Below are 26,064 nucleotides of genomic sequence, written 5' to 3'. Positions count from 1 at the left end.
GTGCAGAATGCCGCGGCAAGACTCCTTATGGGGTCTTCGCTGCGAGAACACATTCATCTGGTACTATACCAGCTGCACTGGCTCCCGGTGGAGTACAGGATCAGGTTTAAGGTGCTGGTTTTAACCTTTAAAGCCCTATACAGCCTAGGACCCTCGTACCTACGGGACCGCCTCTCCTGGTATGCCCCACAGAGAAACCTACGGTCTGCAAATAAAAACATCCTGAAGGTCCGAGGCCTCAGAGAGGTTAGGCTGGCCTCAACTAGAGCCAGGGCCTTCTCGGCTGCGGCTCCAATCTGATGGAACGCTCTGTCACAAGAGACTAGGGCCCTGCGGGACCTGTCATCTTTCCGCAGGGCCTGCAAGACAGAGTTGTTCCACCAGGCCTTTGGTCAGGGCGCAGCCTGACTCCCTCCTCTGGCAACCTGCACAGAATTTTGCTTAATGGTTGCCATCAACTTGATTTTAATTAATTTTTATAATGAAATATTTTTAGAATGTTGGATTATTTGATTGCTTGATTATTTGATTGTTGTTAGCCGCCCTGAGCCCGGCTTCGGCTGGGGAGGGCGGGATATAAATAATAATAATTATTATTATTATTATTATTATTATTATTCTCCTTGTGCCCGCCATCTTTCCCAACATCAGGGTCTTTTTCAGAGAGTCTTCTCTTCTCATGAGGTGGCCAAAGTATTGGAGCCTCAACTTCACTATCTGTCCTTCCAGTGAGCACTCAGGGCTGATTTTCTTAAGAATGGATACATTTGATCTTCTTGCAGTCCATGGGACTCTCAAGAGTCTCCTCCAGCACCATAATTCAAAAGCATCAATTCTTCGGCGATCAGCCTAGATGACCCTTGGGTGTGGGAAAATGATTGCTTGTACATGAGAGCATGAGCAAGGTTCTTATTGTTACAGGGTGATTTCATAGCTAGAAGCATCCTTGGAGCATGAACAGCGCGTGAACAGCTCGTGCTGTCCTATGATTGGCTAATGTGGCATGGCCTGATGCTCGCATAAGTCTAGTGCGAAGGTCCTTATCTGCTTGCTAGAACAAATTGTTGGCTTGTACTTTGTATCTTTCTGATTTCACACAATAAAAGCTGTGCTGCATCAGCCCTAGGGAGCAGCCATATTTCGGAACCTATTAAGGTGTGAGACTGATTTTTCTTTGGATGCCGAGCTGCAACTCGACAATTGGTGCCCCGTGTGACTGACTTCGGATTTCACGTTGCTTCTCATCGTTCAGCGCTCACCACGCGTCTTTCATCCGCTTCGGATCCCGGTGAGTGCTCCCTTGCTACCCCGTGTGACTGCCTTCGGACTTCACGTTGTTTTTCATTATTCAGCACTCACCAACACGTCGTTCATCCACGTAGTGGATCCCTGGTGAGTGCTCCCGTGTGATTTCTTTCGGACTTCATGCTGTTTTGCAACGTTCAGCCTCACCTCGCCCGGCAGGGCTGTAGACGCGTCGTTCATCCACGTAGTGGATCCCCGGTGAGAGCTCCCGTGTGAATGTGATTCTGGACTACGTTACGGACTTATCAGCACTTACCTCGCCCGGCAAGGGCTTCAGGCGCCATTCATCCTTCCGAGGATCCCTGGTAAGTTGCTCCCTGCTCTTTTTGCAACTCTTGCAATCATGGGAAAGTCTCTCTCTGCACCACAGAAAAAAAATTTTAAAGACCTTAAATTCCTTTTGGCCAGTAACAACCTTGCTGTTCGGAAAGCTGACCTTAAGTCCCTTATAAAAGCCCTGGACACTCACTGTCCCTGGTTTCCCCAGGACGGAAATTGGGAGTTAGACGATTGGAAAAAAATTGGACACTTCTTTCAAAATCATCCTCAGATTGATGTCAAGGTTTTGCATGCCTGGGGTAACGTCTACAAAGCTATGTCACGCTTAACTCCTTCAAACATTCTTCTGGCTGCTGCAACAGCTTCTTCGCCCGCCCTCCCAGCTCCCGCTTTGCCTGCCTCAAACCTACCTCCTAAACCGCCGGACATTCTCCCTTCGCCTACTCCTGTCTCTCCCCTGCATTCTTCAAATTCTGCAGCACCCCCCGCTCTTCCACCTCCTCCGCCCAAGGCATTTGGCACTGCTTCTACTACTCCTCTCCAAGAATCTCTCCGTGCCGCTGCTCCGTTGCTAGCTTTTGATTCTACAACTCCTAATCTCTTTCCTGTGATTGCTCCTGCCGCGCCAGGGGGAGGCCCAGCCCGGCACGAACAGTTTGATTTGAGATTCATAAAAGAACTGTATTCCTCTGTCAAGAACAATGGCTTGCAATCTCCTTACACCCTGGGCTTGTTTGGCACTATTTTTCAACAAAATTTATTACCAGAGGATGTTAAGCTGTTGGCCCGCACTGTAATGCAGCCTCATCAAATGATTTTGTTTATACAAGCTTGGCACTGGGCCTGCCAACGTCGTGCTGATGGGATCAGGAATAATCTTAATAATGCTGCATTGGCTAATCACCAGGCTGCCTTGGCTGCTGCCGCTGCTGGTGCCGCACCACCGCCACCCCCCGTCATGTTAACCCAAGCTGATGTCCTCGATGGATTAACGGGAGGAGGCAATTTTTTTACTGTTGCCCAACAGCTAACTCTCGATCCTCAATATTGGGAGGCCACTACGGCTGCTGCTCAGGAGGCCTTGACTTCTGTCCCTGATGACAAAATTGAGCGCGATGGCCGATGGGGGAGCGTTAGACAAGGTCCTACAGAGCCCTATGGACAATTTGTCGATCGCTTGTATAACACCCTTAAACGGCAAGTTCAGGACGTAGCAGCCCAGGAAGTGATAGTACGCCAGCTTGCTTTTGATAATGCTAATGAGGACTGTAAACAAGTACTACGCCCATTGGTGGCAACTCCCAATATAGCCATTGCAGATATGCTTAAAGCTTGCCAATCGGTGGGGACAGAGATACATAAAGCTCGCTTGCTAGCCGCAGCTCTGTCCTCCACTGTGTCCAAGAATCCTGCAAAGGATAAAACCTGCTTTGGATGTGGCAAAGTGGGCCATTTTCGTGCACGGTGCAGATCTAATACAGAGCAATGTCGTCCTAGCACAAAATGCCCCATTTGCAAAAAAGGTTTCCACTGGGCCAATCAGTGTCGCTCCGCCACGCCTCAGCAGAACCAGCAAACTCAGCCGACGGGAAACCGGCAGTCGGGCCCACCCCGGGCCCAGGCTCAACAATAGGGGATCCAGCGCATTCTCCAGCCATCCCACCTCCGGCCTTGCCTCGCCTCCTTTTAATTCAGGACTTATACCTGCCAGTCCCCTATGTACCACACCAAGTCAGGGTGTCAATAGGGGCTGGTTTTTCTTCTTCAGCACAGTGCCTTGTTTTTCCACTGTCAGAGGTTTTGCAGCAAGGGATTCACCTTGTTCCAGATGTTTTACATGGATTACAACAAAATGAACCCTATGTGACTGTATTTTCTGATCGCCAGGCACGTTTGCAATCAGGTTCTCCTATAGCAAAGCTTATATGCGTCCCAAGGCCAACCCAGGACCATGACCCCCTTGTTGCTGCTACCTTCCCAGTCACAGAGAAGCGTCCAAAGATCCAGATGACCCTTGGGGGTCGCACGATTGAAGGGGTCTTGGACACGGGGGCAGACTGTTCTGTGATTGCTATTAAGGATTGGCCCTCCGCCTGGCCACTTGAGCCAGCTTCTTCTGTTATTGGCGTTGGTGGCGCTGCAGCTGCCCAGCGCAGCAGGAACCCTATTTTGATTCAAGGCTCACAAGGCTTTGAGATGACTATCTTACCACTGGTTCTGGACATTCCCGTCTCCCTTTGGGGGCGAGATCTGCTTGCTGCAGCGGAAACTACAATTTCTACAAATTTATGCTGAGGGCTGCCCCTGCCATGCCCCGGACTGCGCTTTCTCTCTGCTGGACCACAGACACCCCCGTATGGGTGGATCAATGGCCCTTGCCTAGACAGAAGCTTGCAGTGGCAGCCCAGTTAATTACGGAACAACTTGAACTGGGGCATATTGAACCTTCCACCAGCCCATGGAATACACCCATCTTTGTCATCAGGAAAAAGGCATCTGGACAATTCCGTCTTTTGCACGATTTGCGAAGCGTTAACAACCAATTGTACCCTATGGGGACCTTGCAACCTGGCATCCTAAATCCCAACATGTTGCCACAAGACCATCAGCTTGCAGTCATCGATCTCAAGGACTGTTTCTTTTCCATCCCTTTGGCACCACAAGACAGACAGCGTTTTGCATTCACCTTGCCGGTCCTGAACAACTCCAAACCAACCAAGCGCTTTCAATGGACGGTTCTCCCACAAGGTATGAAAAATTCTCCAACCTTATGCCAGTATTTTGTGGATAAGGCGCTTCAACCATTCCGTGAGCGCCACCTAGCGGTCATCTGTTGTCATTACATGGATGATATTTTGATTTCCTCATCACACATCCCTGACGCTCTTCTCGAAGACCTAATCCATACTTTGATGCAAGCAGGATTGACAGTGGCTAAAGAAAAAATTCAGCGGACCTTACCTATTACGTACCTGGGACACAAGCTGACAGCATCTGCAGCCATTCCAGTTACACCTCAACTACAGTTTCCTGGTCATCTTAGACTGGTGGATTTACAACAAATCCTTGGACAGCTGAATTGGATAAAGAGTTATTTGGACCTGCCCACCTCTACTTTGTCTCCACTATTTTCTGCCCTTAAAGGACATAAGGATCCAGCAGACAAGATCACAGTCACCTCTGCAATGGAAGAGGCTTTAACCACTGTGAACAACCATCTCCGCAGATGTATGGTGGACAGGATTCCTTCTCTTTCCATGGCGCAACTATCACTTGCAGTATTTGCCACCCCGCTCCTTCCAACAGCTATATTGTACACCACAGGCCAAAAGCCTGGGACTGTGTCTATTGTGGAGTGGCTTCACTTGCCTCATACTCCTCCGCGGAACGTGTACGCTACACACAACAGCGTCATGGACCTTGTTGTTAAGGGCCGACATCGAGCCCTTGCCCTCTCTGGAATGGACTTACAGTCAGTGTACCTGCCCTTCTCACAGGGAGAATTTCAGCATCTGATGATGACAGCCGTTTCTACCCAAATAGCTTTTGCTGATTTCTTGGGAAATATCATTCACAATCCTCCTAGAGACCCTCGTTTGTCTTTCCTTACAGGGCTACGTTATGTCTTACGAACTGCCTTGTCCCCCTTACCCTTACCATCCGCCCTTACTGTGTTCACTGATGGTAATAGATCCAGAGGGGTGGTGGTGTGGGAAGAGGAGGGGGGATGGAAAAGTTTGTATACTACTGAGCAGTCCTCAGCACAACGTGCTGAATTGGCAGCTGTAATTTTGGCATTTCAACAGTTTGCTAATATCCCTTTCAATCTCATTGTGGATTCTCAATATGTATATAATCTTTTGAATGTCTTACCATTGTCTTATATCACTCCTGCTATTGACAAAAATTTGTTTACATTGTTTTCCACTTTGCAGAACTTGGTACAAGCTAGAACTTGTCAGTTTTATGTTGCCCATCTCAGATCTCACACTGGCCACCCTGGGTATTTGGCAGAAGGTAATGCCCGGGCAGACCATGCTTTGAAAAATGGTATTTTTTCATTGTTTTCAGACCCATTTGAAAGTCATTCTGTATTTCATCAAAATGCTAAAGTTTTGGCGAAATCTTTCTCGCTGCCCATTTCTCAAGCTCGAGACATTGTGTCACAGTGCGCTGTATGCGCTAAATCACCCACGGTCATTCCTTTTGATGCAGTTAACCCTAGAGGCCTGCATCCTCTGGCAATTTGGCAAATGGATGTCACCCACACGCCTTCTTTGGCTCCATTTTCTAGGGTACATCTCACTGTGGACACTGCCTCTGGCTTTATCTGGGCCACTCCTCTCAAAGGAGAGACCACTCGACATGTTATTCAACATTTAATGTGCTGTTTTGCTGTTATGGGAAAACCCCATACCTTAAAAACTGACAATGGCCCTGCGTACATTTCTCAGGCCTTTTCTGATTTTTGTTCTTTGTGGGATATAAGGTTGACTCATGGCATTCCTTTCAATTCTACAGGGCAGGCGATAGCCGAGCGTTCTCATTTGACCTTTAAGACCCTTCTCAACAAGCAATTGGGAGGTCGATCGCCTACTGTATCTGAAATACCTAATGCTGTACATCAAGTATTGTTTACTTTAAATCATCTCTTGTATCCCCACAATAAAGATTTTACGCCTGCTGAACTCCATTTCCGGAAGGAGGAAGTATTGCAACGCCCTTTAGTGTCTTACAGGTTGCTTCCAGATCCACAGTGGAAGGGTCCAACTTCCTTGCTTTCCTGGGGTCGCGGGTTTGCGGCAATTGACGTAGACGGAGTTCCCCGATGGGTTCCAGCCCGCTGCGTTCAACCTTGGCGCTCTTCTGTTGCCTCGTCTTCGCCCAAGGAGACACCAGCACCTTGAAACCGTATTTTACGCTGTTTGCCGGTGATGACCTCTCACCTGACCTCAACCCGCATTGCAGTTGGAGACATCGCCATATTGATGTGCCCTGGATAACGTCACCTTCCATAGCTGTTCCAGTGTTTCCTGGCACGTTGAAAGGCCATCTTCAACCCTATCGCGTTGGCCCCCCTTCCCCCTGGGAAGCCACCGTTTCTACCACTTATCGTTACAGTTTTGCCGCCTCTTGTCTGGGAAATGAACCTGGCTTTGAAGGATGCCCTCGTCAGACCGGCATCGCTTGGGTTTTGCCCCCCAATAGCGACCATCCCATCTGTGTCACCACGTTTCGTTGGGTTTGGATTTTTGGCTCAGCAATGCACGGAGCAGTACATGAGGCCTATTTACAGCAAATGGGCTCCTGTATCTGCAGAAATGGCTGTGTGGCTTCTCCTGGATTGTGGTTTTTACATGCCAATAATCGAGCCACGAAATATCACGCAGGTTGCTCGGAAACAGCTATTGGAATAATTTACCATTCTCACCCTTATTGCCCCCCCGAGCAACCAATATGGCATCATCCTGAGTGGCCCCACAATTCCACTTCACACGGATGGAGCCTCTCCGTGAACTTTGTGAAACGCCGCTTTCGTCGTGCTGCCTTTTTGCAGAAGGCCAGGAGGCCTGAACCTTATCATCAGATTTGGACTAACAATACTTACGTTAGAGACATTAATCATTTTGCTTCTATGCTTAACCTTTCTGATTGTTGGATGTGTATGCATATTCCTCCTCAATCAAAAAGATCTGGCATTTTATTACATGGTATTCCTATAAATGCTTCATATAAGATTAGCAATAATATGAAGGACAATCGCATAAGTTTACCTCCTGTATTTCTATCGCTTGTAGAATTAGCTCCTTATTGTTTTCATTTTAATCACAGTAGCAAAAAATTTTTAGGTCATTATCCATATTGTAATTGGACACATGAATACATTAATGGATCTTCTTGTTTTCTTAATGTTACAACCATGAGTGGCAGACCAAAGGTTTTAATTAATAATGTCCCAACTTACATGACCTATGAACAACAAGCTGCGTGTAGAGACTTTTATGTTTGGTTCGACTGGATGAGAAAGAGCAGCAGAACTACATGTTTGCTTCAGTCTGATTTATGGTTATTTTGTGGCACACGTGCCTACAAAGAAATCCCCTCTGCCTTTTCTGGTACCTGCACGTTAGGTATAGTAGTACCCTTGGTATATAAAATAGATAAGCTCCCAGCGGTCCGTTTGCGTAACAGAAGGGAAGTACAATCACCTATTTCTCAATATACAGGGACAGCCATCTCTAGGTCCCTTCTGCCTTCTTTAGGTGCAGCCATGAATTACCGTGATTTGCATAAATTGGCAAACTGGACAGAAAATTTGTTTAATTCCACCATTTTGGCTTTAAAAATGATTAACAAAGAATTATCAGAAATAAGAAATGTAGTTCTTCAACATCATTATGCTTTAGATGTGATCCTTGCTTCTAAAGGTGGAATTTGTGCCTTAATTCATTCTCATTGCTGCATGTATATAACTGATCAATCGACCAATATCTCTGCTACTATTGATCATATGGAACAAATGATAGCCCATAATCCTTTGAATCCACCTGAAGGTTTTGATCCATGGGAGTGGTTGTCTTCTTGGCTACCTAATGGATTATGGTTAAGAAAAATATTATTGATTGTAATTGCATGTATTGCTGGCTTCATTATGGTGTGTTGTTGCATTCAATGCATACCCTCTTTGATTTCCCAATGCACTGCATGGTGGTACCGACCACGGCCCACCACAGGGGTTACAAGAGGAATTTATGTTGCAAAGTGTAGACGCTTAGGCAATGAAGTGTACGATTTGGACTAATGGTCCCTCTTTTCCTCTAATAATATAAACAAGAAAAGGGGATATGTGGGAAAATGATTGCTTGTACATGAGAGCATGAGCAAGGTTCTTATTGTTACAGGGTGATTTCATAGCTAGAAGCATCCTTGGAGCATGAACAGCGCGTGAACAGCTCGTGCTGTCCTATGATTGGCTAATGTGGCATGGCCTGATGCTCGCATAAGTCTAGTGCGAAGGTCCTTATCTGCTTGCTAGAACAAATTGTTGGCTTGTACTTTGTATCTTTCTGATTTCACACAATAAAAGCTGTGCTGCATCAGCCCTAGGGAGCAGCCATATTTCGGAACCTATTAAGGTGTGAGACTGATTTTTCTTTGGATGCCGAGCTGCAACTCGACACTTGGGGTCCCTTATAACTACAGTTCTATGATTCTATATGCATCATCTGCTAGACAGCTGTTGTCACAAGCTTGGCAAATCCAGACATATACTTGATCATCAGATAATGCCAATATTATTCACTTGGACTGTGCTGTTTGAATCCATGTACAATTCTAGGTGCCCATTCTATAGTTTTGCTTTCATATCCTAATTTTCATCTGCTGTAACTTGTAGCGTTCCCAAAGCCAGGAAGGATTCAGAAGATCAGTAAAGGAAGGAAGGAAGGGTAGTATTCACCATCTCTTTGTGAACTCTCTTCCTGAACTGTCTTCCTGGCCCTAAGATCTATCTAAAGATTAACAAACTACATCAAAGTAACCTATGAACTTTATGACCTAGGATGCCTGGTGCAGCAACTGGTCTGTGTCCTAGAATGCTTATACGTGCTTGTCAGACATAGAGAAATGGGCAGTAGAGAAAAATGGCGTAGATGCAGAGGCTTGTGGGATTTGATCAGAAATTTTTGGCAATGAATCAAACCCAGTCAGCGCAATGCTTTCATCGCGGACACAATGGCTCGATGCATATTTTATAATTCCTCATAGTAATCCTGTCTGATCCCTACAGTTATAGCTGCTATCTCTGTTTCATGTGCATCATAAAATGAAACAGAAAAAGCTTTACGAAAATTAAATCTTTATGAATTTTTTTTTAAAAACCCCTCATGAGTCCCACCTACACTGGAAAAAAATTGTGGGATCTGTTCACATCCCTCATGGTTAGCTTACTGCAATGCACCGTACAAAGAGATATCGTAGAAGGTTGGGCCACAGGCTGTAGCTGGTGCAGAACGCAATAGCCAGGTGGCTTGTGTGAGCAAGGTAAAAAAGGTAAAGGATCCCTGGACAGTTAAGTCCAGTCAAAGGCAGCTATGGGGTTGCAGAGCTCATCTTGCTTTCAGGCCGAGGGAGCTGGCGTTTGTCCACAGACAGCTTTCTGGGTCATGTGGCCAGCAGGACGAAACCACTTCTGGCACAATAGAACACCGTGACGGAAACCAGAACTCATGAAAACACCGTTTGCCTTCCTGCCACAGTGGTACCTATTTACCTACTTGCGCTGGTGTGCTAGGTTGGCAGGAGCTGGGGCAAAGCAGCAGGAGCTCACTCCTCGCACAGATTTGAACCGCCAACCTTGCCATCAGGAAGCCCAAGAGACTCAGTGGTTTAGACCACAGTGCCATCCATGTCAGGCTTGTGGGACTTCCTTCCCCCTCTTTCTGTGCTTCCTTAAATTTATCTTTAATATCTTCTGCATATCCAAATTAACTTAATTTGCTCATTTATTCATCTTCTTAAATATATACTGGTATGAAACTGCAGGTTATTACAATAATCCTACCAATGTTTTTATCTGTTTACAATTTATCTGTAAATATTCAATAAACCATTTCCATTCTTTTATTTTTAAAAAATGTTATCTTGATTTCTTATTCTTCTGGTAAGTTTCGCCATAGGCAATCATATTTAAGGCAATCCTCCTGTGGATTTTTGTTAAATGGGAAAACGGTAGATAAACAGAAGCAGAGCTATAGAAAGAGATATACGGAAGATATACACAAATAGATAAATCTCACTGCACCAAAAGAATAAGACTTGTGATGCTGACACACAGTCGTTAAACCCGTTGAGTATTGCCAGTTAATTTACTTGCATTTCTGAAAATATATTATCATCAAGCAGAGTAAAAGGGAACCTTACCGAGAGAGGACACGATCCTGCAAATCTCCTTCATAATTTGGCTGTTCAGGGCTCTCTGGTCAGGACCCAGCAAAGCCCATTCCTCTTCAGTGAAACTGAGTCCTGAGACAGAGAGAAGGCAGGTGGGGAAAATGCTTCCTTGCAAATATCAAAATAGACCGGCCTACAAGCAAAATCCCAAAGCCTTGTTAAGGGGAGGTGAATGGGGATTACCCTCAGGATTAATATACATTGGTACCTTGGTTCTCAAACTTAATCCATTCCGGAGGTCTGTTCCCAAACCAAAGCATTCCAAAACTAAGGCGCGCTTTCCCATAGAAAGTAATGCAAAATGGATTAATCCGTCCCAGACTTCTGAAAACAACCCCTAAAACAGCAAGTGAACATGAATTTTACCATCTAACGAGACCATTGATCCATAAAATGAAAGCAATAAACAATGTACTGCAATCACACGATCAATCAGTCGGTAGCTGAACTGGGTTCCACACAGTCACAAAAACACAGTCAAAATAAATAGCAAACACAGACAGACCTCAGCGTAACACTCAAAACAGAAAGTAACACTCAAAATTGAATCAAGGCACTCAAAACGGAGCACATTTGGCTTCCCCAAAAAGTTTGCAAACTGGAACACTTACTTCCGGGTTTGCGGTGTTTGGGTTCCAAGTTGTTGGAGTACCAAGGCGTTTGAGAACTAAGGTACCACTGTAGAGGCTGGAGAAGCTTTTCCCCTCACCTGGGAGCCTCTTTCCATTCAAGACAATATTCGGGGCGGATCCAGAGGCAAAATTTTCTACCTCCCTCCAAGGAAACAACAGGCAAGATCAAGGGCCAGAGAGAGGCTTGGAGGGCCGCAGTTAGTGCCCCCTACCATGAGGCCTGAGGTTCCCCACTCCTGATTCAAATCTTCATGAGTGGCGTTGACAGCCTTCCTAGTGGGTAGCAAGATAGCGGTACTGGCAGGGTCCCCGGTGCTGATTCCCTCTACCTGATTTGGTGACCCAAGGAGAGATGGCTGAGCATGAATCGTCAGCACGGTTTCATCACCTGCGAGAGACAAAGAGGTCAGGGATGTTGGAAGGTCAACAGCAGGGATCATGCAGTTTATCAGCTAAGGGTTAAATCTGGTAGTGTTTAAAGAGAGCTGGCCAAGAGGGGTGGGCGGAGCTGCTGCTTAGCAACCAAGCAGAGCGCATGACCGTCACTGAGGAAACGTGTTTGGATTGGCTGGGTGGTTCTGAGGGAGCTTTCCTCTGCTATGTTTGGATGAACGTCTCCCTGCTCTTGCTTGTTTTTTTCAGGAAAGTGATATCGGCTCTTTTCACAGTAGCACATGCTTGTCACGTAGACAATAGGTTTGGGGTCAGTTTAGCACAGGGGTCAGCAATCTTCTTCAGCCATGGGCCGGTCCACCGTCCCTCAGATCATGTGGTGGGCCAGACGATATTTTTTTTGGGGGGGGGGTAATGAATGAATTCTTATGCCCCACAAATAGCCCAGAGATGCATTTTAAATAAAAGCACACATTCTGCTCATGTAAAAACACCAGGCAGGTCACACAAATAACCCAGAGAGGCATTTAAAATAAAAGCATTCTTCTTTTTTTAAATTAATATTTTTGATTGATTAAAAAATTTACATGTCTGTACAAACATTATGTACTATCTCTGAACAGGTAAAAATAGAAAGAAAATTATATAAAATAGAACATTTATAAAGAAAGAAAGAAAAATAAAGTAGCAAAGATAAGAAACAAAGAAATAATAATAATAATAAAAGACAAAGTCCTGGAGTGTCCGCGGGCCAGATTGAGAAGGCGATTGGGCTGCACTTGGCCCCTGGGCCTTAGGTTGCCTGCCCCTGGTTTAGCAGATGGATGGCCTTATTTCAATGTCCCCTTGGATCCTGCAACCTGAGGGACTGGCACTCAGACAAGTGCCACATCATGCTCATCCTGAACTTGTCAGCACAGTTTCATCACCTGCGAGAGACAAAGAGGTCAGGAATGTTGGAAGGTCAACAGCAGGGATCATACAGTTTATCAGCTAAGGGTTAAATGTGGTAGTGTTTAAAGAGAGCTGGCCAAGAGGGGTGGGCGGAGCTGCTGCTTAGCAACCAAGCAGAGCGCATGACCGTCACTGAGGAAACGTGCTTGGATTGGCTGGGTGGTTCTGAGGGAGCTTTCCTCTGCTATGTTTGGATGAACGTCTCCCTGCTCTTGCTTGTTTTTTTCAGGAAAGTGATATCGGCTCTTTTCACAGTAGCACATGCTTGTCACGTAGACAAGAAGTTTGGGATCAGTTTAGCACAGGGGTCAGCAATCTTTTTCAGCCATGGGCCGGTCCACCGTCCCTCAGATCATGTGGTGGGCCGGACTATTTTTTTTTTGGGGGGGGGTAATGAACAAATTCCTATGCCCCACAAATAACCCAGAGAGGCATTTTAAATAAAAGCACACATTTTACTCATGTAAAAACACCAGGCAGGCCACAGAAATAACCCAGAGATGCATTTAAAATAAAAGCATTCTTCTTTTTTAAAATTAATATTCTTGATTGATTAAAAAATTTACATGTCTGTACAAACATTATGTACTATCTCTTAACAGGTAAAAAAAGAAAGAAAATTGTATATAATAGAACATTTATAAAGAAAGAAAGAAAAATAAAGACGTAGCAAAGATAAGAAACAAATTAATAATAATAATAATAATAATAATGATGATGATGATGATGATGATGACAAAGTCCTGGAGCATCCGCGGGCCGGATTGAGAAGGCGATTGGGCCGCACCTGGCCCCCGGGCCTTAGGTTGCCTACCCGTGGTTTAGCAGATGGATGGCCTTATTTCATATGTCCCCTTGGATCCTGCAACCTGAGGGACTGGCACTCAGACAAGTGCCACATCATGTTCATCCTGAACTTGCAAGGAGCCATTCTATGCATAGTGCCCCATCTATGCTTACTCTGTAAGGCTGTTTCTCCGTCACCTTCCTGTTTGATATGCCACAAGGAATGTTTCCTGGCACAAGATGGAGCCTATTTGGCGTCAGAGAAATCTCCTCCTGCCTCTGCAGTTTGTTCCTTTACCTGAAACAGCAATGAGGACTAGGATCAAAAATAAAATTATAAGAGGGAAAACACTTTTGGGGGAGAGTTGAGATGCTCTAGAAGACTTTGGGCAACTAGTGTAACGTTTTAGGGTATCTCCCCCTCACTTTACCAGCTCCTGGGAAATATCTCAGTGAAACTGTCTCTCACCTGCCGCTCTTCCTGCTTCCTGTCCTCTGCCCGGCTCAGGAGGAAACCTTTGGCCAGGGCCACCGCCTGGGAACTGGTCTCCACTCCACATTCCCTGACCCAGTTCTCCATCTCCGGGGGGAGGACAGCCAGGAACTGCTCCAGGATCACTAAATCCAAGATCTGAGCCTCGGTGCAAACCCCAAATTAACAATCTCACCTGTATATACTGCCCTACATGGAGAGTTACAGCTCCGAGAATGAAGAAGAAGAAGAAGAAGAAGAAGAAGAAGAAGAAGAAGAAGAAGAAGAAGAAGAAGAAGGGGAGGAGAAGGAGAAGGATGTTATTATTTATACCCTGCCCATCTGGCTGGGTTTCTAGCATATATAAAACGTAATAAAACATTGGCTATTACCCTGACCCTCGATGTCATGCCCTTCCCTCCCGCAGAGACGATGCCCCTGTGACTCAGGACAAATAGAAATGGTGAGCATGTCCTTGTCCAGTGCATGTCCTTCTCCAGTTCCTGTATTACAGAGACATTCATCTTAGTCTGATTTCCCCACTACTTCATAAGTACCCAGGACGCACAGGGCAATTCAATACCTCCCTGCTGCTCTCGGGTACCCATCCTGCTACGACATGCAATATTGCTAGATTCTGCACAGCAGCGCTCAAAATTTGCCAGGGGATGACCTGTGCCACAAACCAGATTTTATGAATATATCAGAGTGCTCTGTAAATTGATAAAGTTTTTCATATATCAACCTTTTATGCTCTTCCATACCCATCCAATGCTCCTATCCCTTCTTTTAGATTCTTTTAAAGGTAAAGGTAAAGGGACCCTTGACCATTAGGTCCGGTCGTGACCGACTCTGGGGTTGTGGCGCTCATCTCGCTTTATTGGCCGAGGGAGCCAACACACAGCTTCCGGGTCATGTGGCTAGCATGAGTAAGCCGCTTCTGGTGAACCAGAGCAGCGCACGAAAATGGCATTTACCTTCCCGCTGGAGCAGTAACTATTTATCTACTTGCACTTTGACGTGCTTTCGAACTGCTAGGTGGGCAGGAGCAGGGACTGAGCAACGGGAGCTCACCCCTTCACGGGGATCCGAACCGCCGACCTTCTGATCGGCAAGTCCTAGGCTCTGTGGTTTAACCCAATTTAGCTTCCTTTAAATTCTTATAGACTTTTATATTCACCTTTTCATACCTTTTAGCTTTCCAAAACGCTTTTCAAATTTTAAATGACTGTATCCCACCCTTTTATGCTGGTCTATGACGGTAATAAAAAAATTGTATTGTAATAAATCACCAAACATTAAAAACTTCCTGATACAGGGCTGCCACATCCCAGGGAATGCTGGGAACTTTAGCTCTGTGAGGGAAAATGTGTCTCCTAACAACTCTGCTTAACAAACTACGCTTCCCAGGATCCCTGGCGGGGGACAGTGACAACAGCATTATTGTTTAAAATAGTTTGATACTGCTTTAAATGTATAGTTCAGATGGGGCATTATCAGGTCTACAGGCTGACCTCGTGCATACAACACGATCCACCCTTTAATTAGAACTGTCTAATTAAAGCAGCAATAGAAGTGATGCTTGGACCCCCGTTTGGAGCTTGAAGTATGGGTACCCCCAACAAAATTTAAAAATCTGGCTGTATAATTTGGAACTAATGTGATTTGGAAATAATGTGATTTGATTGGCCTGTTAATAAAAATTATGTTTAAAAAGAAAAAGGAAAGCCCAGATTGCTTTCTAGAATTTCTTCTTTTGCAGCCTTCTAGGGTTTATACCGTCCTGCCACCAAACATCTGCCTCAGGGCATCTTTCCATGACATCTGGAAACCAACAACTCAGCTGGCGAGCGAAGGGAGAGGTCACCAGGATGCGAAGACTGCTGAACATCTTTGGTGGCAGCCCTGTGTCAGGAAGAGCATTTAAGGCAGCCCACTACAGAGTCGACACACACCAACCTCTGGAACAGGTAGCCCCACCTCCAGTGGGCCACCCCCTTTGAGAGCGACCTCTCTCCACAGCGGAGTTCTTCCATCCCCTCGATAATTTGGGCTGCCCTTTTCTGAAGGTGCGGTTGGGACCACTGGGTGCAAAGTACAACTTCTGGAAAATCTCATTTATCCCTTTTTGGGGAGGAGGGAAGTTTCCAGCCCCGAAGAGCAGAGCAGACACTTCAACGTGGATGTACAACATCTGTGAATAGTTCCAGTTACAGATAGGTAGCCGTGTTGGTCTGCCATAGTCAAAACAAAAAAATATTCCTTCCAGTAGCACCTTAAAGACCAACTAAGTTAGTTCTTGGTATGAGCTTTCGTGTGCATGCACACTTCTTCAGATACATGTGTGCATGCACACGAAAGCTCATACCAAGAACTAACTTAGTTGGTCTTTAAGGTGCTACTGGAAGGAATATTTTTTTGTTTTAACATCTGTGAAATCTCTGAAAACAGAGAGGAAGGTGACCAGGGGTCAGAGAGCAGGGCTTGTCCCTCCCCAGGACTTGGAAAACATGGTTAATTGGCGGCGGCAGAACTCCACCACTCTCGTGAGATGCACAATCAAAATAATTGGTACATATAGTGCTTTTAAAATGAAGAAACACACCTTTTTATGGTCCACAATTCTTTTGTTTTGCTGTGGAGAACAACCAGGCCTGCATGTCTCCTGCAAAGGCCTGACTAAGCAGGGCCTACTAATCATCATGGAACATCTTCTCCCCAGGGACTGATTTCTTGTTTCGTATTGTTTTTTCAAAGGAAGAACAGAAAAAGATAACAAATGCAGAATTGTTCTTTTATTGTTTATAAGGTGTGAAATATACTCGGAGTCGAGAGTGGATTTCATGCTCTTTATTCAGCTCATAGTGATGAGGAGGAATGAATGTTCCCCCACAATATCTACTTTATATACATTATTTACACAATGGGCCCCACGTTATTGGCTAATGGATACCGGTAGTTAAACAATACTGAAGTATCAGATCTGGAAGGACGTGGTAATAGATTTGGTTAGCATGCTTAATTTTGGTATGAGAAAACAAAGGTGCATGAGGGATTCCTGAACCACATTATAAGGAAATCAATTCACCAAGTATGGGACAAATATAAGAATTTATTAGAGAACAAGACACCTTTGTGGCTTTCCCCATTAGAAACCATATCTGTAAAAAGAGGTAAACACGAAACTGGGCAACATACAAAGATCTGTTAACAGAAGTAGAAAACAAATTAAAGGTGAAAAAATATGAGGATATAAAAGCTCTGTTAACAGGTTGGTTACAATATTGCCAAATAAATGATATATTCAGAGGTGACAAAGAGAAGGACTTTGGGAAGGAATTCTCAAAGTTCAAAAATGAATTATTAGAAAATAATGAGAAATTGTTATCAAGAATGTACAAACCACTGTTGGAATGGGAAACGAAAGATGAAGAGGTTAAAGCTGTAATGATACACTTGGGCAAAAGACATAGGTTATAATATACTACTTGAATCATGTGAAAAGCTGTGGAAAGAGATTTTAAAATTCACGGCATGTAGTTCATTAAAAGAAAATGATATGAAGATGTACTGATGGTATTTGACTCCAGTAAAGCTTGCTGAAATGTATAAAGGTATCTCTAATTTATGCTGGAAATGTAAGGATAAGGTAGGAACTATTTTTTCATATGTGGTTGACGTGTAGAAAAGTTAAGGGCTTCTGGGAAATGATACGCAATGAACTTTTTAAAATTCTTAAAATTACGTTTGTTAAAAAAAACCAGAGGCTTTTTTATTAGGAGTAATAGTAGAAGAATTGCCAAGGAAGCAGAAGAGACTGTTTATTTATGCGACTCAGTGGCGTAGTGTGGGGGGGGTGCAGGGGGGGACCGGGGGCAACATCTTGGGGGGCGCGCTCGCCGCCTCCAGAGTCGCCGAAGAGCCTCGGGCGCAGGCTGTAGCAGAGCCCCATGGCTGCAGCCCAGGCAGCAGCAAGAAGAAGCTGGCAGCGGCGGCAGCTTAGGGGTTAGGGGCGCAAATTACTTGCCTTGCCCCGGGTGCTGACAACCCACGCTACGCCACTGATGCGACTACAGCAGCCAGAATGCTACTAGCCCAGATGTGGAAAGAAGGAAAGGTCCCAACGAAAGAAGAATGGATGACTAGATGACTGGCTAAGAAATATAATTATCTGCAAGGAGAATAAAGGGGGGGGGGAATGGAAACCAGGGGGGCTAGGGGGAAAGCCATTTATTGCAAATTTGGATTGGATATCTGTGTACCAAAAGGAAAAATGTTATTTTGAAAATTGAAAATTAAAAAATATATATTTTTAAAAATAGTTTAGAAAAGTATTTGGGGCTCCCGCGCAGCTGATCCAGCGGGGCTTTCCGGAGGCGAGACCAGCGCCTCTCCTCGCTCTCTGCCGGAGAAGCCCAGAGGCTCCTGCAGCTCGGCTCCGAAACGGTTAAGAGCAGCGGCGACAGAGCTGAGATTCCTAGAGCGGAAGAAAAAAAAGGCTGTCGGGAGAATTGCAGCTTCCGCTTCCTGTCCCGCTTCGAACATGCCGAACATGGCGGCGGCTGTACTTCCTCGCGTAGGCGCTGCAGGTGGGTCATATTGTTATATATTATAACGGGGAGGGGGGGTGCTGCTGGAGGGAGTTGTGGGGAGTGATTTTTTTTTTTAAAAACCCTGTTAGGCAAACCGTTTCAATGTAAGTTTTTTTCTGTGTCTCCTTTTTCTAGTCGTCAGTTTATCCAGATTTTCACATTTTTAAAGATCTCTTGCAAATTGGTCAGCATTTTGGTGCAGATTTCTCCTAATGCCCACGCTTTTGCAAATGGTATTTCCCCAAATATTTACATTTACAATAATTAATGCATTCTGTATTTAATTCCGCTAAAATAATGCACTTATAGGGCTTTCCCCCTTTGTATGGGGGTAGGAAATCTTTTCCCAATGGAAGGGAGGATCTTTCTCCTCCTCTCCTCCCTGCAGGCCAACTTATGCAGGTGGGGGACCTTCCTTGGGCTCCCCATAGGGCTTGGGGTCAAGGCAAACCCTTAAGCATTGGGAAACCTTCTTCAGGGGCTCCCCCCTGGAACTTGTAATAATTTTTGTCCGGCCTGATTTTACTATAATTTATTAAAATTGTATACCTCCCTATGCCCATAGGCCTTAGGGCAGTTCACAGGATAAAATCTCAATATAAAAACTCAAAGTACATAATCAAAACATAAACAAAATCAACCCAATAACGCCCCCCCAAACCACACACATTTTAAAACATTTGTGTTTAAATTAAATACAGCAGTTCTGGGCAGAAGAGGTTAAAAAAGAGGAGAAACAAGCAACTTCAAGTCCACATTAAAATTACAAGCGTGGCTAAGGCCTTACTTAGACAGGCTACTACTACTACTACTACTACTAATATCCCTGAGCACCCTCTCCCGCCAGTGTCTTGCCTCAGTAATGGACTGAATGAGAGCCAACAAATTGAAGCTCACTCCAGATAAGGCTCAGTTAGTGGGTGGTTCCCTAGAGCAGATGGGTGGGAGGTCGCCTGCTCTTGATGGGGTTACACTTCCTCTGGAGGAGCAGGTTCGTAGCTTGGGGGTTCTCCTGGATCCTTTCCTATCACTCGAGGCTCAGATGGCCTGTAGTGCCTTTCATCACCTTTGGCTGGTGGCCCAGCTACACCCCTATCTGGACAGGGATAGCCTAACTACTGTTGTCTATGCTCTGGTAACCTCAGGGTTAGATTACTGCAATGCGTTATACATAGGGCTGCCTCTGAAGACAGTCTGGAAACTTCAGCTAGTGCAGAATTCAGCGGCCAGGTTGCTCACTGGAGTAAGGCGGGTGAGCATATTACCCCCATCCTGGTCCGACTGCACTGGCTACCAGTTAGTTTCCGGGCTCAATTCAAGGTGCTGGTTTTGAACTATAAAGCCTTACATGGCTCAGGATCACAATACTTCAAGGGCTGCTTCTTTCCATATGAACCTAGCCTGATCCTGAGGTCCTCCTTCGTGGGCCTCCTCCTCAAGTGGTCCGGAGGGTGGCAACATGAGAACAGGGCCTTCTCTCCAGTGGCTGTCTGTCTGGAATGCTCTCCCCAGGGAAGTTCACCTGGCGCTTTCCTTATACACATTTGTTTTTGTTTAGTCGTCTTTGTTGTTGTTTAGTCGTGTCCGAGTCTTCGTGACCCCATGGACCAGAGCATGCCAGGCACTCCTGTCTTCCACTGCCTCCCGCAGTTTGGTCAGATTAGTCGTCTTAGTCATGTCCAACTCTCCGTGACCCCATGATTCAGAGCATGCCTTGGAAACTCACTTTCCTCTCAAAGCTTCTCCTTTTTTATGTCCATGGAGCTTTCATGGCATAATACTGGAGTGGGTTGCTAGTTTCTTCTCCAGGTGGATCACATTTAGTCTAAACTCTTGGCTGACCTGTCTGTCTTAGGTGGCCCTGCAAGGCATAGGTCATAGCTGAGTTATTCAAGCCCCTTTGCCACGACAAGGCAGTGATCCATGAAGGGGTATACACCTTTAGGTGCCATGCAAACATGTTCCTTTTTAACCAGGTTTTTGCTTAATATGCTTGACATCCTATGTTGTTGTTTAGTCGTTTAGTCGTGTCTGACTCTTAGTGACCCAATGGACCAGAGCACGCCAGACACTTCTGTCTTCCACTGCCTCCCAGAGTTTGGTCAAACTCATGCTGGTAGCTTCGAGAACACTGTCCAACCATCTGTCGTCCCCTTCTCCTTGTGCCCTTGTGCCCTCCATCTTTCCCAACATCAGGGTCTTTTCCAGGGAGTCTTCTCTTCTCATGAGGTGGCCAAAGTATTGGAGCCTCAGCTTCACAATCTGTCCTTCCAATGAGTACTCAGGGCTGATTTCCTTCAGAATGGATAGGTTTGATCTTCTTGCAGTCCATGGGACTCTCAAGAGTCTCCTCCAGCACCATAATTCAAAAGCATCAATTCTTTGGCGATCAGCCTTCTTTATGGTCCAGCTTTCACTTCCATACATCACTACTGGGAAAACCATAGCTTTAACTATACGGACCTTTGTTGGCAAGGTGATGTCTCTACTTTTTAATATGCTATAGTCTTTTTCAAACGTGGCTCTTTTTTGGGGGGTGTTATTGGGTTGTTTTTATACTGATTATATATGATGTGATCTTTTCTGTGAACCATGCTGAGTCCTCCGGGTGTAGGGCAGTATTTAAACTCAATAAATAATAATACAATATTACCGTATTTTTCGCACGATTGGACGCACCGGACCATAGGACGCACCTAGTTTTTTGGGGGGGAAATAAAGGAAAAAATTTTCCCCTTTATTTCCCCCCCAAAAGCAGGTCAGGGAAACCGAACCAGGTCGAGGAACAGCGGGATAGTGGCGCTGCGCCTCCCTGCTGTCCCCCAAGCTTGTGGGGCTGGCCGATGTCTGTCTGGCGGGCGGGGAGCTCTGCTTCAGGGCGCCCCACCCGCCAGGCAGCAGGCTGCTATCCGCAGCATGGGGAGCCCTGTGGGGAACTCCTGCAAGCCTCCCCACTCTGCGGATGTATGCCTGGCGCGAGGGGCGCTCTGCTTCAGGGCGCCCCACCCGCCAGGCAGCAGGCTGCTATCCGCAGCTTGGGGAGCCTTGTCGGGAACTCCTGCAAGCCTCCCCACTCTGCGGATGTCTGCCTGGCGCGAGGGGCGCTCTGCTTCAGGGCGCCCCACCCGCCAGGCAGCAGGCTGCTATCCGCAGCGTGGGGAGCCTTGTCGGAAACTCCTGCAAGCCTCCCCACTCTGCGGATGTCTGCCTGGCGCGAGGGGCGCTCTGCTTCAGGGCGCCCCACCCGCCAGGCAGCAGGCTGCTATCCGCAGCGTGGGGAGCCTTGTCGGAAACTCCTGCAAGCCTCCCCACTCTGCGGATGTCTGCCTGGCGCGAGGGGCGCTCTGCTTCAGGGCGCCCCACCCGCCAGGCAGCAGGCTGCTATCCGCAGCGTGGGGAGCCTTGTCGGGAACTCCTGCAAGCCTCCCCACTCTGCGGATGTCTGCCTGGCGCGAGGGGCGCTCTGCTTCAGGGCGCCCCACCCGCCAGGCAGCAGGCTGCTATCCGCAGCGTGGGGAGCCTTGTCGGGAACTCCTGCAAGGCTCCCCACTCTGCGGATGTCTGCCTGGCGCGAGGGGCGCTCTGCTTCAGGGCGCCCCACCCGCCAGGCAGCAGGCTGCTATCCGCAGCGTGGGGAGCCTTGTCGGGAACTCCTGCAAGCCTCCCCACTCTGCGGATGTCTGCCTGGCGCGAGGGGCGCTCTGCTTCAGGGCGCCCCACCCGCCAGGCAGCAGGCTGCTATCCGCAGCGTGGGGAGCCTTGTCGGGAACTCCTGCAAGCCTCCCCACTCTGCGGATGTCTGCCTGGCGCGAGGGGCACTCTGCTTCAGGGCGCCCCACCCGCCAGGCAGCAGGCTGCTATCCGCAGCGTGGGGAGCCCTGTGGGGAATTCCTGCAAGGCTCCCCATGCTGCGGATGTGTTCCCGAAGCGCCTGGAGCTCTGTTTTCAGGGCGCCTGGCGCTCCGGGAAGCAGGCTGAGCGGAGCGCTAATCCCGAAGCCCCAAGCTTCGGGATTAGCGCAGCGCTTCGCTAGCCCTGGGAGAGCCACGCAACGTCGCGGGGCTCTCCCAGGGCTAGCGAGACCTTGCCGGCACCCAGAAGCTTGGGGCGCGCTGAGCTCCGCGCGCCCCAAGCTTCGTTATTAGCGCGGCGCTTCGCTAGCCCTGGGAGAGCCACGCAACGTCGCGGGGCTCTCCCAGGGCTAGCGAGACCTTGCCGGCACCCAGAAGCTTGGGGCGCGCTGAGCTCCACGCGCCCCAAGCTTCGGGATTAGCGCGGCGCTTCGCTAGCCCTGGGAGAGCCACGCAACGTCGCGGGGCTCTCCCAGGGCTAGCGAGACCTTGCCGGCACCCAGAAGCTTGGGGCGCGCTGAGCTCCGCGCGCCCCAAGCTTCGGGATTAGCGCGGCGCTTCGCTAGCCCTGGGAGAGCCACGCAACGTCGCGGGGCTCTCCCAGGGCTAGCGAGACCTTGCCGGCACCCAGAAGCTTGGGGCGCGCTGTGCTCCGCACGCCCCAAGCTTCTGGATTAGCGCAGCGGTCCGCTAGCCGTGGGAGAGCTGGGTCTCCCACGGCTAGCGGATAGCTTCCTGAAGCCTGGAGAGCGAGAGGGGTCGGTGCGCACCGACCCCTCTCACTCTCCAGGCTTCAGCGAAAGCCTGCATTCGCTCCATAGGACGCACACACATTTTCCCTTGCTTTTTGGGAGGGAAAAAGTGCGTCCTATGGTGCGAAAAATACGGTAACACTTTCATCATTTGTACCCCACGGATCTGACTGGGTTGCCCCAGCCACTCTAGCTGGCTTCTAACAATATAACAAATATAAAAGCATAATAAAACATTTAAAACTTCCCTCTACATGGCTGCCTCCAGTTGTCTTCTAAAAGTTGTATAGTTGTTTGTTTCCTTGATATCTGACGGGAGGGTGTTCCACAGGGTGGGCATTACTACCAAGAAGGCCCTCTGCCTCGTTCCCTGTAACTTCCCTTCTCACAGTGAGGGAACTGCCACAAGGCCCTGGGACCTGGATCTCTGTGTCCTGACTGAATGATTGGGGTGAAGACGCTCCTTTAGCATTTCATCAGTTTTGCCTTTTTATTCCATCAGGAGATGTTGAAGGGATGCTGGCAGAAGGGGAACAATCAGAAGTGTCACCAAAAGGATTCAAAGAACAAAGGAATCTGAGGGTTCAAGAGGGAGGCAGCAGGCGAGAGGGGAGACGAAGGCAGAAGCTGGAGGCTGACTCTGGTATGTCTCAGGGTGGTGAAAAGCAAATTCCTAGAGAGGAGAAAAAGCATGAATGCACCGTGTGTGGAAAGAGATTGGGTAGTCACTCAACTCTTACTAGGCATCAAAGAGTGCACACAGGAGAGAAACCATATATATGTTCCGAGTGTGGAAAGAGCTTCAGTCACTGTGGTACCCTTGCCTCGCATCAAAGAACTCATACAGGGGAGAAACCGTATACATGTTCAGAGTGTGGAAAGAGCTTCAGTCAGAGTGGCCACCTTAAGTCGCATCAACGAACTCATACAGGGGAGAAACCGCATACGTGTTTGGAGTGTGGAATGAGCTTCAGTTGGAGTAGCGCACTTAAGTCGCATCAAAGAACTCATACAGGGGAGAAACCGTATAAATGCTTGGAGTGTGGAAAGAGCTTCAGTGGAAGTAGTTCCCTCACCTTGCATCTACGAACTCATACAGGAGAGAAACCGTATAAATGTTCAGAGTGTGGAAAGTGCTTCAGTGATTGTGGCCAGCTTACTAGGCATCAAAGATCTCATACAGGGGAGAAACCGTATACATGTTCAGAGTGTGGAAAGAGCTTCAGTGACAATGGTGCCCTTACCTTGCATCAAAGATCTCATACAGGGGAAAAACCGTACACATGTTCAGAGTGTGGAAAAAGCTTCAGTCAGGGTAGCTCACTTAAGTCGCATCAACGAACTCATACAGGGGAGAAACCGCATACGTGTTTGGAGTGTGGAATGAGCTTCGCTCACAGCTATGGGCTTACTAGACATCAACAAACTCATCGAGGCAGCAAACCTTATAAATGCTGGGAATGTGGCAAGAGCTTCAGTCGCCTCGACTCCCTTTCCTCACATGAAAGAGTTCATACAGGGGAGAAACAATATACATGTTTGGAGTGTGGAAAGAGCTTCAGCTACAGTTGCAGCCTTAACTTACATCAAAAATTGCACACGGGAGAGAAACCTTATAAATGTTTGGAGTGTGGCAAGAGCTTCTGTCGCAGTAGCCAACTCACGTTGCATCAAAGAACTCATACAGGAGAGAAACCGTATACATGTTCAGAGTGTGGAAGGAACTTCAGGTGCAGTAGCTCCCGTACGTTGCATCAACGAACTCATACAGGAGAGAAACCGTATACATGTTTGGAGTGTGGAAAAAGCTTCAGTCAGAGTAGCTCCCTTAAGTCGCATCAAAGAACTCATACAGGGAGGAAATCTTAGAAATGTTTGGTGTATGGAAAGAACTTCAGTGGCAGGGGCTCCCTTCCTAAACAATAAAGAACTCGTACAAGGGAAACATCTTAGAAAGGGTTGGCGTGTGGGAAGATCTTTAATCATATCAAATAATTCCTACAGAGAGTAAACCAATGAACGTGTTCTGGTCCCCCCAGGACAGCCATTATTGGATTGGAAGAACTTTCTGACAGTAAGAGCTGTTTTGACAATGGAACAGTCTCCCTTGGGAGGTGGCGGGCTCTCCTTCCTTGGAGGATTTTAAGCAGAGGTGGGATGGTCTTCTGCTATGGATGCTTTAGCCGAGATTACTTCATTGCTGGGGGTTGGACTAGATGACCCTTGGGGTCCCTTATAACTACAGTTCTATGATTCTATATACAGCAGAACCATCATCTGCTAGACAACTGTTGTCACAAGCTTGGCAAGTCCAGAGATACACTTGATCATCAGATAATGCCAATATTATTCACTTGGACTGTGCTGTTTGAACCCATGTACAAGTCTAGGTGCCTATTTTATAGTTTTGCTTTTCATATCCTAATTTTCGTCTGCTGTTATATGTAGTGTTCCCAAAGCAAGGAAGGATTGGACTCTGATTAATAAAATACACACGAGGCTTGACCAGCAAGACTTTGGGAGGAGTGCGTATAATAATTCTCTCCCCCCCCCCCTTGGCCCAGGTTGTTTTATTCACAAAATAATGTTTTACACAGTGTTTGTAAGAACCGATCAGATTTCCTCTGAGCATTTCAAAAAACCCCACGTGGGATAATGGAAGGAAGGGTAGTATTCACCATCTCTTTGTGAACTCTCTTCCTGAACTCTCTTCCTGGCCCTAAGATCTATCTAAAGATTAACAAACTACATCAAAGTTACCTATTAACTTTATGGCCTAGGATGCCTGGTGCAGCAACCGGTAACTGGTCTGTGTCCTAGAATGCTTATACGTGCTTGTCAGACATAGAGAAATGGCAGTAGAGAAAAAGGGCGTAGATGCAGAGGCTTGTGGGATTTGATCAGAAATTTTTGTCAATGAATCAAACCCAGTTAATGCAATGCTTTCATCGCGGACACAATGGCTTGATGCATATTTTATCATTCCTCATAGTAATCCTGTCTGATCACTACAGTTATAGCTGCTATCTCTGTTTCATGTACATCATAAAATGAAAATCTTTACAAAAATAAAATATTTATGAAAATTTCAAAACC

The 26,064-nt window shown here is 46.9% G+C and overlaps 2 protein-coding genes across 2 annotated transcripts in view; both read left to right on the top strand.

The window, feature by feature from the left end:
• Positions 1-26,064, top strand: part of LOC144326791 (uncharacterized) — a 32,826-nt gene extending 6,762 nt beyond the window's left edge. Inside the window, exons 3-7 of the mRNA XM_077923620.1 lie at positions 1,494-1,610; positions 2,612-2,815; positions 5,197-5,268; positions 18,101-18,362; positions 23,471-26,064. Coding sequence (XP_077779746.1) covers positions 1,494-1,610; positions 2,612-2,815; positions 5,197-5,268; positions 18,101-18,362; positions 23,471-24,837 — 2,022 coding nt within the window. The 3' untranslated portion in view covers positions 24,838-26,064. The remainder of the gene's footprint in view (positions 1-1,493; positions 1,611-2,611; positions 2,816-5,196; positions 5,269-18,100; positions 18,363-23,470) is intronic.
• LOC144326630 (uncharacterized) lies at positions 1,748-8,715 on the top strand. Its single transcript, XM_077923223.1, has one exon. The coding sequence runs from the start codon at positions 6,413-6,415 to the stop codon at positions 8,384-8,386; it is 1,974 nt and encodes a 657-aa protein (XP_077779349.1). The 5' UTR covers positions 1,748-6,412; the 3' UTR covers positions 8,387-8,715.

Source organism: Podarcis muralis, chromosome 2 (assembly GCF_964188315.1).
Source record: "Podarcis muralis chromosome 2, rPodMur119.hap1.1, whole genome shotgun sequence".
Taxonomy (NCBI): Eukaryota; Metazoa; Chordata; class Lepidosauria; order Squamata; family Lacertidae; genus Podarcis; species Podarcis muralis.
The sequence above is the reverse complement of the archived record's forward strand: the minus strand, read 5'-3'. Positions and strand labels throughout refer to the sequence as shown.

Excerpts from the sequence above, each read along its gene's own strand:
- LOC144326630 (XM_077923223.1), top strand. The coding sequence starts at position 6,413 with ATGGGTTCCAGCCCGCTGCGTTCAACCTTGGCGCTCTTCTGTTGCCTC.